This window comes from Manduca sexta, chromosome 23 (genome assembly GCF_014839805.1).
Source record: "Manduca sexta isolate Smith_Timp_Sample1 chromosome 23, JHU_Msex_v1.0, whole genome shotgun sequence".
NCBI classification, from domain to species: domain Eukaryota; kingdom Metazoa; phylum Arthropoda; class Insecta; order Lepidoptera; family Sphingidae; genus Manduca; species Manduca sexta.
This window is the reverse complement of record NC_051137.1, coordinates 7,506,184-7,525,643: the sequence shown is the minus strand read 5'-3', so window position 1 is coordinate 7,525,643 and position 19,460 is coordinate 7,506,184. Positions and strand designations below refer to the sequence as shown.

Genomic DNA, 19,460 nt, shown 5'->3' with positions numbered 1-19,460 from the left:
TTCAAAAAAAAATAAATTGTTGAGTATAAAAATATTGGTCCCTAATGATTTAAACGATCTCCGAAAAGTATTTTATGTAGTAGTGTTTTCTGTGACTACGCGCAGGACGTAAAGTTTTACTAAATTGCATGAAGAGCTCGACAAACAAGGCGTAACTCGTCAATCAATTCAATTAAGAAATTGTCTCTTCCATTAAAACTTTAATACTGTTCCATTTTGGGAGTTATGCTACGCACTAACGAGCGGTTAACACTGGTGTGAGTTGCAGTGAATTACAAAGATACCTTTCTCACCTATATACTATACATATCTAAACTGAGAAAGTGGCACGCACCTCACGTGCTAAACAGATCTAATTGCAACAATAGTTCTAACGCTTCCACTCAAATAAATATGCATTCAATCAACGTGACCAATCAAGTGGGGCTTTAGTTTCATATAATTGTATATAACAAGTGGATATACGTCATGTGCAAAATTGCAAACCTATACCGCTCGTACGTTATTGTTTCCGAGACCATTACGATACACACCGTTTAACGCAAAAAGCGAATCGTTGAATCGCTGAAAAGCCTAGCAAAAAGCTCGCACTTCGTACCTCCTGTAATAATTGAAACTGGGCTGTATGTAATGAATGTTTGCATCGGCTGTGTAGCGCAGCGTGTGTCAATAAGCTGTTTTTTGAATACTATGTTGACATACTGATTGGTAGAGTTATAGTGGTATCATCCATGACTTATTTCAAATAGAAAATATAAACACCTTAGTTACAGTAATGTGATATTCAACGAAATAATATGAGTATCTCTACGGTATTATATGAGTAATAGTGATATACTCGTGTGTATATACGATGCTTGTATCAAATTTATTCACGACCACACCTCTGTCCGGTGTCTTGTGGGAAATAGACGGCAACGTACATACAGATACATGGCACGTTGAAGGATGGTTCCAGCCGTTTGATACGGGCCTCAATTGAATAACAGAATATATTTTCCAAGTCCAACATTGGTTTTTCAATCGCTTTCACAGAAAAGAAACAATCCCCATTTATCTTCGGAAGTAGTCCGTAGGATATCTGATAAGACGATCACTAAAGGGACGTAGGATTTTACGGATTCGACACGAAGGCGCAAAGTCACGCTTGCGCCTGCTCCAGCCTGACCGGGTTTATCTGAAAAGATAGACATTCGGTAAACTACGACGAACATCGCGTGCTTGCAGCAAAAGCCGACTCGTGGCCTAATTTTTAAAGTATTTATGTAATCCAAGCCTTTAGTTTAACTTCTCGATTTATGGTAGTATCATTAATTCTCGCTCGAGAGATGTTTTTTTGAGATTATTTATTAAACGAGTCCATTAATCTTCCATGTCTTCGGACTAAGTTGAAGAAACTAGTTACGCGTACATAATTTGACGATTTATATAGATACTTATAATAGAAATAATTTATTCAACACCGTATTAGTCAGTAATTCACAGGCATCTGGTATCCGTGTATATTACTACAAGTAATTGTACGTAAATGGGTGTATGCCTGTGTACATAATAACTATCGGGGAGGAGTGTTCGACCTTTCTCTCAGTTCCATAGCCAAAGGCACGTGGCAACCTTTTGCGTCTCTATAGAGAATTTTATTATTAGCAAACTTGCCAAGATTGCGTCGTATAACTAGATTTTTTTACATTTAGTAAATCCATTCCGTTTATCTTTAATAAAAACATTGAAAACGAAATTCGCTGCGGGAAAGTATTATAATTTTGCTAGTTAGTTGGAGTTTTATTTTCCTCACGATAAAAAAAATGTAAGATCATTATTTTGACAGGTATTAGGGTAAATTACGGCGATGGGCACAGGCGTGCCGCTCCCTAATGTATTTATAGGTATTGCGAAGGCCGGATGTAGTTTGTTACGTAGCTCGTTACGGCCCTGTAGCGCTGTATTTGATTGCCGCGCAAGGGGAATACTAATGTTGAAACCTGTGTGATTGATCAAACACCTACGGAGATAGCCTGATGAGAAATTTCAATTACCTGTTTGCCTACAGTTAGTGTTTTTAGTCCTAAAATTGTCGAATCTGTTATGTTTTAATATTCGAATGGGTTTATTATGTTCCCGCTATACTTTCGTCGGGGCGTACATATATAGCCGTAAAGTTGTGAATTAGTCCCCCGGTGCGACCTTTTGGATTTACATTTATGTACGGCCAAATCTGTGTAATAATATTATGTTAAACTTGTTTTAAATTAAATATTTAGTTGCTCAGTTATAAGAAATATAAATGAAATATTGTTGCGATATAATAAACGAGTTATGAACGTGTTAGTTACTCGCTAAACGTGTTACAAGTTAAAGATTTTGATGGCCCGCTGTTTCTATATTTTGCTGTAAACAATAATTAGTAGCGTGGATTTCATCGGCCGTGGTTATTTAATTACCAGTTGAGCAACTTGATTTTATACGAGCGTTGACAGTAAAGTTCACTAACAAAATTGTCCCGGCCAAGTTTTGGCAGCCACCCCTCGCGTGTTTGTCAAAAACTCACCGCCGGCATCGTTTGCCGGCTCTTAACGTCTCTGATTAGTTTTTATGGTCGCCCAATACATCTTTACTTTCAAACTTTAAGCGCAAAATACAAGGAAAAAACCACGCCTTCGGACTAATGTGGGATATATTTCAGAATGTTTCCGGACACTTAATCGAAATATAATGGGATAAGTAAACCGGTTTCATGGAACACTTTAGTCGTAAACATTGCGTTGAGTTATGTTTTGTTAGTCGTAACTTGCACACACTTGTATTTTGTAGTTGTAGGCAATAGATCATGTATAGTTAATATGGCGCTTAGTCCTTCGAAAGGTTAGAAATAGATGCATCGATTGCACCGACATTGCGCAAATGATATTTCTCCACGATGATCGCGATAAGCGGAATGCCAATAGCCACGTCGGACGCAAATCCAATCTCGGCCAAATCATGTTCTACGAATCAAAAAAATTCATAAAATACAGAATTTATGATGTTAAATGTTGTTCACTTCGTAATTCGATTTCATGTTTTGTACGTATTTCGCGTTACCAATTCATTACAGATAAGCGGAATGTTAAAAGTAGGCGCACAGCCACGATAGAATTTACTGTTGGTATTGCGTTCAACAGCTTTATGTCAACAGGCGTAGAGATTAAAATACAATAGTTCAGTTTAAAAGCGTCCGTATGTACGATAATAAAGCCGGCGGACATTGCACCCAGAGGGCTGCTAATTTATCATTGTTACAGTGCGGCTCAAACAAAAGCAATTCCGCCTAGATTTTTTAGATGCGATTCCTCAAGGGAATTCTGATTAAAGCACATTTGCCGTCGACCAATTAAGCTAGCTAAAAGAATGTTTTAAGAAAATGACTAAACCAACCAAAATGTAGCACGAGCGCCTTAGTTTTCAAATGTTGTCATCGAGTATCTTTTTTTTTATTGCTTTGAATGACGAGACGAGTCTGCCGTTCGTCTGATGGTAAGCGATACGGCCGCTCATAAACAGTAGAAACACCATCCAACACCTTGAGTTACAAAGCACTGCTTGGCACTCCAATGCGCTCGCCATCGTAAGATACGAGATTGTTAAGTCTTATTATGTCCAGTGTTTACATTGGCTACAATGTCCTTCAAACCGGAACACAATAGTGACTACACACACAGTACACACTGCTGCTTGGCGGCAGAAGTAGATATTGTGGTGGTACCTACCCAGGCGGACTCTCACACATTATGTAAATCTACTAATCTACCGAGTATCTACTAATACTCGGTATTTTAAAATGACTAGTGGTGCAGGTATGATAAGCTAACTATCCTTATTTTTTTTGTTAAAGTGACAGCGCGTTTAGGAATGTAATTTGCATATCTCCAGCATTTTTATGCATACTATAATATGCTCTTTATTCTCAGTGGAATATTACACATGCCATTTAATGTTTTTTTTAAATTTCTTAACAAATATAAAGTTTAAACCTTTTGATATGGAATAAGCTGATTTCTCAAATTTATTATATTGGTACTTATTCGAAGAGTAAGGCAGTTTCGTAAGTAGGTATTAGAAGTATCTGTCTAATCTTTGTTTCTCAGTTTCTTCGAATTACTTTTTGGGTGAAGATTTGATTTCTATGGGAACTCACAATTGTAAATTTATTTTATACAAATATTCAAATATAATAATTATGCCATTGAAGCCCTGGTTGTAACAAAACAATTAGCTCGTAAAATAAAGCCAAATGGAGCTCTATACAGTCTACTAAATCTGAGTCATAATTTTATTTTATAAACATGTACGATATGCATTCTAAAATTAAATGCGGTTTAGAATAAAGGTATTAGGTATTTAATACCATTACCACGATATAAGAAATATACCCGTAGCCAATTTTGTCTATAGCATGAAAGGACCGTCTATACCGAAGCGGCAGACTGTCTGACAGAAACTGATGGAAAGTGGCAGGTTTACGATATGTTTTGTGTAGTAAGAGTGATTGCCACAGGCTCAAAACATACTGCTTCCGTTGTTTCCTTTAGACATCGATGACACACCGAAATTCCTTTGACGTTCCACTTACAATCAAAAATCGATCGCAGTCGTCTATTATAAATCAAAATTACATCACACATTCAAAAAACCTAATTTCTAAACACGAACCGTATTTTTTCCTTCTATGTTCTAATATCGATAAAATTCCATTAAAACAATTCGTATTTTTTCCAGTGACAAAATTCATCCGCATCGGGATCGCTGACAAAAATGACAACCCGCCCTACTTCGACAAAGAGTTGTACGAGGCTGAGGTCGACGAGAATGAGGACATACAACACACTGTTCTCACCGTCACCGCCAAAGACCACGACGAATGTAAGTACATATTTGTACACTTTCACTTTGTCACGTATCGGACGCTTACATATTTATATTGGGTATCACAAACAAGCGAGCAATCTCAAGAGACGGCACACTGCCCGAATATTTGATGGTTGGTTTCTAAATCAAAGTCGAACATTCATATAGGGAAGGAATTGCGATATCTTGAAGTCCTCTATGAAATCTTCTCGATTACAAAGTCAATTATACTTACTAAGTAATTGATAAAGGGCTTGTGGTTATGGATCGTATTTGTACCTTTTTCAAGTACTATCTTTTTTGAAAGAATCTAATTTATATTTATAAAAACGTTGAGATTGTTGTAGAAAAAAGTCGGGTCAAAGACTAAAAACAATATTAGTTCACATTGAAATTGTAACGCAAAGTCCCTCAGTTACGTATTAAATCAATAGAAACTACTTTTGTTCGGATCCCTCTAATAAATGTTATGTTAGGTTCAGTCACATTTAAATTCGGTTTAATTTTACATCAAATTGTATATACAATATATCCATGAAATTTACTGACAATATTATATGAACAATAATGAGCTGTTGTTTTCGTTCATATTGAAAACTTGTGTTTAAAATCGAATAACTGACAATCGTTTCATTTGTTCCAACGGTAATTCTGAAGTAAGTTAATGTGCCTTCGACTGCGCGTAAATAAAAGATTTTATGATTTAAAATATATAAAATGTCATCGAACAGGTTACCTTAATTATAACTTCTGATGTTTTTATTACGGGAACCAATTTGGTTTTACCCCGATTAAAGGTCAAATATTCGGATGAAAACAAACTAAAAGGATTTAATCCTGAGCTAAAATAGTTGTATCGTAAGCTGCGTACTCGAAGCGGGCATTGTTCTATTTTCACGAAGAATATTGCAAAATTCGTTATTCGTCGTACAGACGAATGGTAATCAAATAAATATTATAGCCACAAAGAGAAAAATGTAGCAGTTACGTGTTACATCGATAATAAAATTTCCCTTTGGGCGTTTACATTCAATAACATAAATTATTGATTTTGGGTTCCACCTTCATTTCCAGAAATTATATAGAAAATTTCATATTTATAACACATCCAAAACATATTAAAATTTCTATGTTATATTTTATTTTCCATCCAATGAACCGAATACTCGATTCAGCATCATTGCACTCGCTAAAATGGATAATTAAAATAAAATATTAAATACCTATTATTACGTTCCGGCTTTATTAAACACAGCTGTAAATAAATTATGTAAAAAACTTCAAAATTTTAGAGTAATAATATGGAAAATTAAGTTCCTTTCGTAAATTTGAACTGTCATTAAAATATTTGTTATTCCAATTAAATTTGGTGTTTCTCTGCACTAATAATTTATTCCAATGTCTGATGCACTTACATGGTAATGATTGATCGTTTGTAAATTATTTCGCGTTAAATTATAATTTAGCAAGCGTGGAATAATTGGGATCAATTTATTTCATGAATTTAGCTAAAAGCTTGTATTGGCGCAGCATTCTGAACTGAGTGTGTTTTCTCGAGCCATTGTTCAAATGCTTTGTGTCGCTAACGCTTTGTCCGTTTTCTCTTAAGGCGATCTAGAAATTGTTGATGTGATCGTTTTTACTATATTGCAAGCGGCTTGTACTAAGTGCAATATATAAAATGCGATTTATGTCCTTAAAAGTTTTGTTCCAAAACCACTTACTAACCAAGTATAAGTAGACATGTTTATAATTAATTATATTTAAAGGACATATTAAAGAAACGATATTTCAATAAAAGTTTTGGCGAATTTAATTTTTGACTGATATTATATTCGAAAATGGGATTACTGGTGAAAAAAACGTACAGCAAAAGATTATTGTGAACACAAAAACATAAAGGATTACATGTAAAGGTAATATTTTATCAAGAAAAGATATTTCAAAGATTATTATAAAAGACATAAATTCAGCAGATGTACGTTACGGTACCCAACAAAAGTAACCTCTGTTTTGTGTACGCCCGAAAAGGATTTTCTCTGGGACATATATAATTCTCCCCGAGACCTGTTTTATATAAAGCGACGTAACCAACTTTGTTTGCGTATATTGTATGTAGTGTCAAGTGGCGGTTTATTTCGCTGAACTTCGATTAACATACAGTGTAGATTATATGTATCTCGGAAGTCATAAAGCCAGTTTGGCACACGTAAAGTTTCGCTAGCACGAGGACGTATAAACACATGCATATACGTTATGTCATTACCCACCAGCGCTTACGTTTGATCGATGAGTCCGCACTGTTGCTACGATACATTACGTTGGAGAATTTTCCCTCCAGTACGATACTTCGGCCCGACCTCGGGGCCTTATTAAACTCCCAACCTTTCCTGTACCTTTTCATAATGACATTACTGTCGCAAATTCTCTCAGAGTCGCCAATATAATTAACTGGAAGCAGGTATAATGCTTAAAATTACCTTCTTCATTGAGCGTTCGACGATCTGTTATGATGAAGTGTTCCGTAAAGCTACCCAGGTTTTATTTTACCCAGAGGAATTACGAAACCAGTTTCGGAATTGAAGTATTAAATTTATTAGAAATTTCGCCAGCCAGAGCAGAGTTACAGAATCGTGCAGAGTTAGTTGACTCTAACATCATGTTTATGTATTTTTCTTCAAGCTTCACTCACTACGTATAAAAGTTATTACGCGTATATCAACAGCAGACCAATGTTACTTTGGTATATTTAGCAATCTCTACTGGAAACTTTGTCGGGCAACATAAGTCCTTCTATATAAGATACGGCCTGTACTGATATATTGTGGAGCTTAGGTATCAAACGAACGAAATGAGAACTTCTCATTGCATTTAAACGGAACTTTGTGGCGCTGTTTAATATTTTTTTGAAAATGCCAAATGTAATAGTCTGTTGTATGATACCTAAATTAAAATAGTTAAATTAAAATAAACTTTGACGAATATTTTGAATACATGAGGAATATTCATTTACTCACATTTATCAAAACATACGCGACAACTTTTTAATACAACTTCAATTCGGTCTCATCGCATATTTAATTTAGGCAGTTAGTAACATGACTACTACAGACATAAAACCAAATTTTTTTTTTTAAATATAATTAAATTTATTTTGAGCTAAACTCGAACAGTATTAGTAATGCATATTTTTATCGCGTCTTAACCCGCGTGGTTTAAAGTGTACAGCGCGCGTATGATTGAAGAGCACCTGAAAGTCTTTGAACTCCGACTAAACGCTGTAGAAACTGCAAGAGCAAACTGGAGTGCCTGAACGGCATTAATCAAGAAACTAGTTTAGCACTCGGCTCCAAAACAAAGCACTCAAACGGACTACCATTATATTAATGAATTATAAATCATCACAATTGTACTAACTTTAACATTTAGGAAGGATGGTTTAATACTCGTAGACAGCGGGTAAATGACATATACGTATTAAAATATAGTATATTGTTGTTAGTAGTTCGTATAATATGCTCTAAAAACAATGTCGGGTAATATCTTATAAGACTGTAGGCCGTTTGCACTTTCATTAAAATTGGCATCTATTATATTTTGAATTTCAAAGTTCTTTGAATACAAGCCCATTATTTATGCAGCAACCCATCTTGTTACCTTGTTTCACACAGCTACGTGCGCTCAATAATATTTTATTTGAATATTTCATCAAAGCACGTCCTAATGCGTGGTTTTAATCAGAGCCGTAAAGTAATTAAGGGAGTAATTAGGGCTCAGTCGGTTCCCCTCAAATTTAAGCGATAAAACCCTTTAATAAAATGTGTTACAAAATAATCTCGAAATAACTTTCTAAGTAACTACAGGCGGTACAATTGATGAGAGAGCAAGCGAGATCTCGTCTCGCTAAAGTTATAAATTCTATTCGTCGGGTACGAAACTTACCAAGACGTGGGTCCTACAAACGTTTAAGTGCTCTCTAACATCCGCTCGGAAAGAATTTTCAATCTTTTATTATTCCTGTCCTGCTTCACTTCAAATATTTTTGTTAAAATGAGATTAATTGTACTTTTTAGATAGCCATCTTATTAGACTTCGCGTCTCATGACGTAATTGGAGGCAGATTCATATTATCACTTAAATGACGTAGCATTTCATAATTATAATTTAGCTGAAAACGCCTTACACATTTTGATATAAATTAGTTCTTAAACAACATGATAGTAGACATTATTAATTGTCATCGTAATATCTGTTTGAAAGTTTTTCTTTGTAATAAGTAACAACTTACCTTAAACGAACAGTCGTATACAGTTTAACAGTTACAGACTTTTTGCTACAACTTTCTGTTAAAACTTGCGAATAGATTGAATGTCTGAAGAACAGAGCAATTTTAATAAGCTTTAATATAAACGACATTCCTTGCTGGAAAACTGTACAGTAGGTATTCGTTTAAACATTCTGTTATATTAGCCTATAATGTCATAATGTTAAGAAAAAGCCTCTCCAAGATTCACCTGTCCTGCTCTAAAGTGAGAACCAGTTACGTTTATATGAATCCAGTTCAACCCGCTTTCTCTCCTTCAGTGTATCTTGACGCCTACGAGCAATGTTAGGGTTCTATAAAGTGGCAATCGAGGCCAAAAGCTCAGCAGACAAACGACTAACGCCACCCGCCCAGTTCCATTTAAGCTAAGCTACTTTCATTTAATTTTAAATGTTCACATACAATTTTGCCATTGGAACTTTTGATTTATGTGTGATCACGTCAACAACAAATATAAATTATGGCAAAATTATTCAAATAGAAATATTCACACAAAGAATATGCAAGTTGAAGTATATAAATATCATGTGGTTGTTTATTTTCACCTCGCGTTGCCTGCGCTCCATAAATCTTTCTTTAATGACACCAACACAGCGTTCTAAAAATTAAATAATCCAGCAAGTGTTGAAATTGCATTTATAATGTGGCACAGCGGACACGTGCCAAGACAGGCGTAAAATGACGTTGCACTATAGTTCTCGTATTACGCGTTACGTACTGTGGGGGATGGTTGCAGCGCTGCCGCGGGCGCTGTCACCGCCGTCTCAGTATTAAAATTTCCAAGTGTCTCTAACAGATGTCGCCGGGACGTCCTTATTCAATCCCGCGTTTAAACTGCTTTCGCTTCTCTTTCTTGAAGAAATTAAGCGTAAGCGACAAAATACACCTACAAACATATTACTCGCTGCTGTCGAGAATACAAAAGACTCGGCCGTACTATTCTGACAAATAACAAACTTTGTAGTTTTTACAACGCCCAGCTTTCAGTAATGTTTCATTTCGTTTGTCCCCGCGAGCAATACAGACTCGATTTAATTTGAACGTGCCACTCTGCGATTGCAATCGACAGATATTAAATTCTTCTAGTGATTAATTTAAAATTCGAGTTAACTTCAAATAATTCTCTGTCTGTGGCTCTTCCTTTAGTAATTAATCAAGAAAACAATTTCAGAAATGCTTATCTGGGTGAGCTCTTGGAACTTACAGTTCTCGTTACGATAGTTAAGCGAATACGCGGCCGGTTGTCGTTCCCCTCGCGTACGCCATACATGTACTGATGGAAAGCAATTAGTCGAGATAAACTTTGTTTCTGCACTTACTTATATTTACAGCGCACATTTATATTCAACACGCCGGTTGTTATTGACAATATCGGCCGGTTTTATCGTTCCTGTATCGGAAATTTCTCGGCAAAGTTAAAGGTCAAAACAGCATCTTGACTTCAAATGAGTTTCCAAAAAGTGCTTCGACATAATTTTGATAACGTCGACTCTAAGAAACAGATGTCTTTGATAAATAAACGATATCTATTGCTAACAGTGAAGATAAGTCACGTCATTTAACAGAAAGTCTGTAAGTAACTGCCGGTGTCCACGTTGTAATAGATTTTGTGTGTTGGTTATACTACACCCATTAACTTAAAGAATAGGAGATTACGTCCACTACTCGATTGATTGGCTGCAGTTGGAATAAAGGGGTTGATCTTTAGCCGCCCATTTATCTAATTCCAATTTGCAATCAAACCAAATTGTGAAGTTAGTTTTAGTGTTCATACAATGCTGTTTATAGCTATCAGAATTACGTAGGATGCTTGATTGGACATTAGACTTTAGCGAAATTGATCTTTTATTTCATTTTTATGATTTATATAAAACGTAAGTAAATTCAATGCATTCCACGGTATCTAGTAATAGTGCACTCTTAACTTTTTAATAATATGACACGTGAAATGTATTTGGCGGATAAAATTGGCTTGAGTCGAAGAAATGTCGGCTGAAGTGGCAGTGGGTTGGCCACATCTGTCGTGGGGCCGATAATGGTGGGGTTAAACGAGTTCTCGCCTAGAGCGTAATATGGCTAAACTTAAAGTAGGCGCTCCCAATTCTGAAATTATGGAACCAAAAATACGCAAACATGGTTTTCACTTTGATTATAATGGTACAGTTAGTTTGATGTTTAATTTACGTGTATTATGTGTTCTTTGTTTTATATTTAGGCGGATATTTTACTAAGTTGTTTAATTAAAATTAAATAATGTATAATTCTGTTCGTTTCCCAAAAATAAATGTTTATATTAGTTCATGTGAGTGACATTATTACGACAGTCGTCTGAATGTTTCTAATGACGTGTGTTATTACATGCCCTATAATAATAATTTATTAATACGTAAACTGATCATTATGTGAGACGTGCGTAGATTAAAAAAAAGAGCAGTACTACTGAAAGGACTTGTTTTGTACTTCACACTTGTAATCTTAAGGAACAAGAATAATTCTTACTTTTGTAATAAATTTCAACTAATATTAATTACCAGTAAGTGTCATGTCAGGTTTATTAGAAACCATATTAATTATGCGTATATTTAATCATAAACATGAGCTCTTATTTTTTACGACATAGATACGGTCAGTAATGTCCAGAGCATCTGTCCTCGTAGCTTGTAGAACAAGTGGTAATCATGCGAACAGAGCTGGATAGGAAGACCACTTGGTGTAATTGGGATGTTAAATCGATATCGGCGTATGATGGCTTGCAGGAACCTTATCTTGCCCAATATAGGGTCAATTCTGATAGCTGTTTTTGTTTTTATAAATTTAGATACCAATGTCGAAATTTTATTATCCTACAATTTAATATTGGCTTTCGGTAATAGAGTCAGTCTGGATATACCAGTTTTTACTACCAATGAAATTTAATCGAGCCTAGTTATTTCTGAAGAGATAAAAATGCGTGCAATTATTACATCTACGCGTAATTATAATATGTGACGAGGCAAATTTCGAATCCAGAGCATATCAAGTATATTTTTCCAACAGAAAACTTAAAAATTAATTTGTAGCCTGACCTGAGAACGGATCCCAGATCTTGACAACCATGATCTAATTCCAAGTACATCAATGAGTTGTGGAATATGATAAACAATGCCTCCATTTATAAACAATACCAGTGATAAATTTAATCAATTTGAGGTTAATAAATTGTATATAATATGAATTACAATTTGTTCTTTCAGATATTTATTACGAAATCGCGTAAAATACCTCAGAATGAAATAAACATTAATAAGTTTAGTTATTTCATATAATGTAATTAATAAGAGAATTAATAAAGGTCTACAGAGAAACGTGAAATCACGAACAAAGCGAACGCGCGTCATGCGGTACACGCGAACTCATCGTAATTGCTTGTTAACATAAAATATGTTTATCTTAACAGACTCGTAGACAAGAAGACTATGGTAATGGTTTTTAAAACAGTAATGCTTACAGAAAAATAAAACGTTTCCACTTATATCAGTGAATTAGAACATCCTTACATAATACATAATATTATATAAAAAAGTCTTTTTTGTTTGTGTCATACGTAGACGGCGTAGGTGGCCCCACTGTTTTTGATGGTGAGTGGAGTGGGGTCCAATAGAATGTTGACTGACGAGAGATAAACGCAGTAAACTCAAAAACCTCTTACGGATTTTTATACGGTTTTCACCTATGGATAAAGTGAGTCAGGAGGAAAGACTATGTGTACAATTTAATATTTTGTTCGACAGAAACCAATGGTATATATGCGCTGCTACCCGAGCGAAGACGGGGCAGATTGTTAGTTTACTTATAAAAAACACGTCAGTGATAGTTTATACTTTAATACTGAAATACGCAGAGATCGCTAGGTAGCTAGTCATACTGTCTTGCAAGTTACTATCTACTCTCTTGTGATTTGGTCGATGTATCTAAGATCAAATTTTAGTCGTTAAATATGCCTCATTTATGATGAAATTTATCAGAAATAAGATTACAGAAATCGCATTAATTCCCATCATTGATCTCAATTCGGACCTTTTTGCGAGTGCGCACACATAGTATCTATATTGCCGAGTTGATCTCCGGGGAATTCCGACCTATAAATTAATTTTGCGACCTGCTCTTAAAAGCTTCAATCTGAAATTAAATTGCACTGAAGTGAGCCGCCGAAAACATTAATTTACTACGAGAAATGGATATTGAGTTGTTTGTCTCTTAGGCCCATTCTGAAATGTGTTGAAACTTCCGCTTCGTGTTTACTGCGATAAGTGTCTGAAGATGCCGGAAGAGTATAAAAATATGAGGCATAAATACAATATTTTCCTTTCTTAACATAGGGATATAACTACATTTCCAATGGAGATTTATATTTGTACCTTTTCTTTACGTGAATTGTTATTTTACTATATTTTAAAACAATAAATCGCTGAAGTTTTATTGTTATGATTTTGTTAGTTGTTCAAACCCAAATCATACATAGGATATTATTATCTTCTCTTTGTGTCTGACATTATCCAGACTTCAACTACTATGTGCAATAGCAAATAATGTAGCATGGTCAGCCTTGTAAAGCTTCATGTTGCAACAGCAAGGGGTGTTTTAAACGTTCAGCACGTCATATTATGTTAAACACTGGCAGAAAACTGACTGACAAGTTCAGTCTCGCATACTGAAGTGGAAGTGTTGGTAAGTGAGGTGCTGACAGCATGCAGTCCCGCCCCATGGCAGCGCATGGGTGTAGACAACTATACTAAGAGAGAGAAAATACATTTTACAAAAATCCGAACAAAAAACAAATTCCAAAGAGACTTTGAAAAGAAGCAATCTTCTATTGGTTTCTTACGTATTCTTACATTTTAATTAGTTTTCCCGAAACTTGCGCCATGAACTGTTATTATTAAGTATGATATTAAAAAATATATTAAATTACGAAATGATAGACCGACATCAGAAACGCGCTATTATTATTTTAAATAAGTCATTTGTAATAAGATTCTGTATTCACAACATAAAAGTAAATTGTTACTATCATCGGGACGTTGTTACTTTTATTAATTTAGATATGTCATTTAATAGAATTGAATATTTCATTATGTTTGAATAGATATTAGGCCTTGTATAGCATGAATTATTAGAAAAAATCGTATAAAAGGTGTATTGTTGGCCTTAAACACAGTAACACATAAGGGCCAGGACACAGTTAAATCGCTGACTAATAGGTTTTTTGGTTAGGGTGCGAGTGAGTCTTCTACACACGTAACAGCTTAATCGTTTTATTCAAATTGAAGTGCAAACTACCTAATTGCAAGTGAATACGGACGTGCTGTTAGTATCTGGCGGAATGATAGTTATAAATCAACATTTAGTATCGGGCGTGCGCGGTTCTCTAATTAATTCTGCACCCGACACATTAATAACGCTCTTTAATTGTGGACGCCTTTTGGCGCTTTCATCTTTAACTTGCGCGATTATATTCAGTGGAGTCGCACTCCAACCGCTGCTGCTAATGGATGATAAAACCAACGTCAACGCGGCTAACAACGGTATAAATTAACGAAAACCAGAAACTCCTTACGCCTCTTAACATTCGTATGTTTTGAGCGTTGCCTTTAAATATTTATGGAGTTTTACCATGTAAATATACCGGCTAAGCCGCAAGTTAATATTTCCTAACCTAAAATGTGCAGTAAGCGTATACAAATTCTTTTGTTATGACGGTAGTCCTAATGCTTTGACCGAACCCATCACCTGTTCACCCAACTACCCAACGATATCGCCACGTAAGTCGTCTACAGAAAATCTTCCAAATGACATTCGAAACGAAACGCCAGGTTCGGAATATATTCAAAATATGCATAACTACGCGCACTTGAATGAAAATGAATATGTATGTTATTATCCCATTCACTCATTACGCGGTTTGGTTATTAAGTACACGTGCAGGTCAGCGCACATGTAGGTCACACATCAAGGATCTCTCGCCTGGAGTAGTCCTCCATTTGCGTTTGGACTCGCGAGAGCGTCACGCCGAGTGATTGTCTCGCCAAATTCGCCGTGACGTAAATGATCAGTGCTCGTCAGGCCGCGTCCCTCAACACACCCCGCCTCCCTCCCGGTATCCGCCGCCTCTCATCCCGTTGCCTAATAATTGCCGCCTTAAATAAATTAGAGGTCAATTCTTTCTCACTGAATATTTTCTCCTTTTGTACTTTGTAGCTTTATTTTGACTAAAATGTTAATATTTAACAATTGTTTATTAAAACGAAGGTTATAATAATTATTGTTAATTGTGAAATGTTTGTGTATTCTACAATTTTGTTTCCTCATTAAAATATTTGTTTGGATAGAATAATTTGAGTATCTTTGTACAATAGAGCATTGTGTTTATAGAAAATGTTAAAAAAATATTTAAAACAAAATTATATGAATTGTGCCGAAACAAGTTTCCCGCAGCGAGGCTCAAGAGAGACACTAGATAAAGGTTTACAAGCATTTTGCATGATGCGAATAGGCACTGAATCGCTGAGAGTAGTTCTAATGTTGTAGAGGTAGGACGGCGAGGAACAACGTCTTTAGTCTCTACTCTTCTGTACGAAATGCAAGTTATTTTTTTTAAGATATATGTAACTTGCATTATTTGGGGATATCTATCATCTACTAAGCTGTCTTCAAAGATTGATCTTAAAGATCTAAATTTTCTCTCATTATTGACTTTAATTTGAAGTAATACAATCAAGAAGTTAATGAACTGTTACTTAGCAGTGTAACGATAATTGTAACGATATTTTCGTTTGTAGAGAAGTTTACGCGATGTAAAATTTTATGTTATGTTTTAAATACGTAATTGTGAGAGTTTTCTTGATAAATGACGTCACAAAAAACTATATTATAACTGACGCTAGCCAGTATAATGAGTTACAAATTTTATTATTTTAAACAAAGCAAGCCGGTAAAAGATTATCACTAGCAGTCAATTATTTAACAGTCAATAGATGATAATTCAACGTAGGTGATATGTATGCTGTTACACTCTCATTTTCAGTAGGTTTATTTTCATAAAATAATTTTTCTTTTTAAATCTAGGCTCACATGTATGATTCGAACAACGGGCTTTGATTCGATAAAAGCGCGTATTTTTAAAGTTATATTTAAATTCATTATAAGTAATTGGTCGCTTAAGCGTTAAAGGAATAAATATTCCAATCTACTACGGATTGAGTTAGCGTAGTGTAACAATATAAGTCGGAAACAAATCATAACAGAAGATAGACGCATCTAAATTCTTAGTGCGTATCCATATAACATGTATATTTGTAAAATAAAACTGACAGGGCTCCACTTCATTTCATGGCGACCATCCGTCTTTGATTAAGAATGGGTTACGTAAGAAGAATGATTTCATAAATATGTATATTCGACCTTAGGTGGATATATAATACGGATCTAAATTACTTATGAATATTTATAACTTGTATACTAAGTCTGTATTTTATACAATAAACATAATTACATGTGACAAAGAAGGCTTTAGGCAATATATTTTACCTTAAGCCACGTATAAAACTTTCTGCGATGTTAGTTAAAAACACTGAAATGGAATTTTTGATAAAACTCCCCATGTATTCCGAATTCAATGTAAAAATTCCTCTGAAATACCGAACATAAAACACACGTGTTCTTAATAAAAAATTAAGGCTGGGATAATTAAAAACACCGTATTTTTTGAGCGACGATGAAAGATTTTCAGTAAGGAGGAAGCTGCACCTCATAATTAAATACCACACTTCTTGAAGGGGTTTATCGCTATAAGTGAAATAACGATGTCAAGATTCACATGCAGTGACCTCACGAACTAGCGTCGTGTTGCATCTCGTATGGGCGTGGCAGAAGGAGCAGGGTCGGAAGGCCGCACGAAGCGAGACACGACGTGCCATGAACCGTCTTTAGCCCTAGGCCCGCCATTATATGTTTAGATCAAACGCGAGTAACATTTTGTTATTATGGAACTTTTGCTTTCATTAAAGTGATCGCTTGGTTGGAATTGGGTAAATTTAATATTTAAAATCAAATTATGCACGAGATGAATATTGATTCAAGTTTAATATAAACGGCAACCAAAAAAGTATCACCAAGAACACTTGGGATAAAATGTCGTGCAAACGTAATGCCGGCCTCTCATGGCACTTGACAAATTGCGTTATGATTTTGTTGCCAGGCCTTTTGAAGTGTTTGTAACTTAATTTTGAATTTGCGCGCGTGTTTATACTAAGTGAGAAAGTTTCGCCGGCTGGCTACAAATACTTTGATTCTTTCTTAGTTAATACTGCGCGGGTACGTAAACGAACAAGTTTTGTTTGCAACGAGAGCGTTCCACCTCGAGCCAGCGGCACTCGCTCGAGCTTTCGCTGTCAAGCTGTCCAACTTGCCAGGCCACTTTATTCCTTGCGCCTCCTACATTTTCCCCTGATTAAGTTCTTTGCAGCTTGCAACTGATATTCAAACTAGTAACGAGACTAATGCTGTGAATACAATTTAAAGCAAATTCGCACAGAACTTCCTTAATGGGAAAGTTGAGAAATAAAAGGTTAGTTTATACGGATTGCAATACATACATATGATCCGTATTATTATATCACATATGATATATATTACAATGATATTATGCTACAATTTTAAAGGCGTACATGTATATGTATATGGATTAAATAATCCGCCTGATAAAAGACGAATCAATAAAATTATATCAAGTCTACGGCGTAGCATGTTAAAAGTCTGCTACGCTGCTACGGTGCTACGCTTTGTAGTCGTAAAATTGGAACTACTCTAAAGTAATAATTTTCATTGATCTAGTTTCCATGTTACTGCTCAGTATCATACGCTTTATGTTGTCCTGTTATATTTTAGTTATAGATGGAGTAAATCCATACTATTGTACAGAAAAACGACACCGAGTTGGTAGCCTTTCTGATGCCTTTTCTTCAGCTAGTTAACTTGCCAGAGGTACAACAAAGGTTCTTTCCTAACTTCTTAATTTCTCTCAATTTACCTTGCCGTATTAGTCCGCGATTGGACTGACAAAGTAACTGTGCATTGTATGTCATCATTTAAAATCAATACACAAACTCACACTTTAACCTCGAAGGGGTACGAAGAGGTTCAACTAGAATACCCACTATTAGGGATTTGAATTCCATCCCGTGATTACCAATAACCAAATTTTATACCTATACCAATAAAAACTATGCATGTACAAAACTTTATATAAAACTCTACCAAATAGATATTTATGCCGCCAATGTTCATATATTTATATATTAAACATTTTGAGATGTAAAGTAATAAGCTTTTATGGAAAGAGATGACTACAAACGTAATCCATTCCTATAATAATCTTTATTCGCGCGTAAGTAGACCGTGTAACGCGATTAGCTGCGTGGCCAGCAGTCTCGGCCTCGTTCAACCTCAGCGAATCGAATATTTTATTTTTTTACAAATCTTTTTGTTTTATACATTTTTTGTGTATAACTAAGTAAAAAAAATTAAATTAAAGTACATCACAAAATACGGATAAATTCTTTATTGGATTCGTCTATGAATGGTGCACTGTTTAACAGCAATACAATTTATTATGTCTGTTAAGTCAGTCTCTTAAGCACCAAATACAGTACTTGAGAGTTTGAAGACTTTTCCGAGGAGTTTAACTCACCAATACAAAATTGAAAAAACGATGGATCACAGCCATTGAAGCGGCCCTGTTAAATCCTAACTTTGAAAAGTAATAAAGTCAAATAAAAATACTCGTTAAATTGAATCCGTGCTTTCCAATACATATCCGTTAAACACATTTCCGTTTGTACGATATTTCCAAGAAGGTTTAATGTCGAGGGAGCCAATAGACCCATAAGCGAAATATATGCGCAACATCTGTAAAATATGTTGTGCCGAATCCATATAAAATGCCATATATTAAGTTTAGACGGGAGTAGGTCGTATGCATAACTTTTTGAGCGTTTAATTAATTTATATATATCAAATGATACAGATTGTATCAAACAATTAGTCGTACAAATCCAACACGCGTTTCAACTTTTCCCTTTAACCACAGCGCGAGAGATATATGTAAGGATAAGTGCAAAAGGCTTAGTGTCTAAGAATTCCGAAAATAATGTACTCGGAAACCCATGAAATAAAATAATACTGCTCCGTTCGAGAAATATTTCGTATTCGATTC

General features: G+C 35.1%; 1 protein-coding gene across 1 annotated transcript in view; it reads left to right on the top strand.

Moving 5' to 3' along the window:
• The window catches only part of LOC115445040 (neural-cadherin), a 63,067-nt gene that overhangs the window by 10,433 nt on the left and 33,174 nt on the right, over positions 1 to 19,460 (top strand). The window contains 1 exon segment of the mRNA XM_037441724.1: positions 4,756 to 4,899. Within this exon segment, the coding sequence (XP_037297621.1) occupies positions 4,756 to 4,899 (144 nt within the window).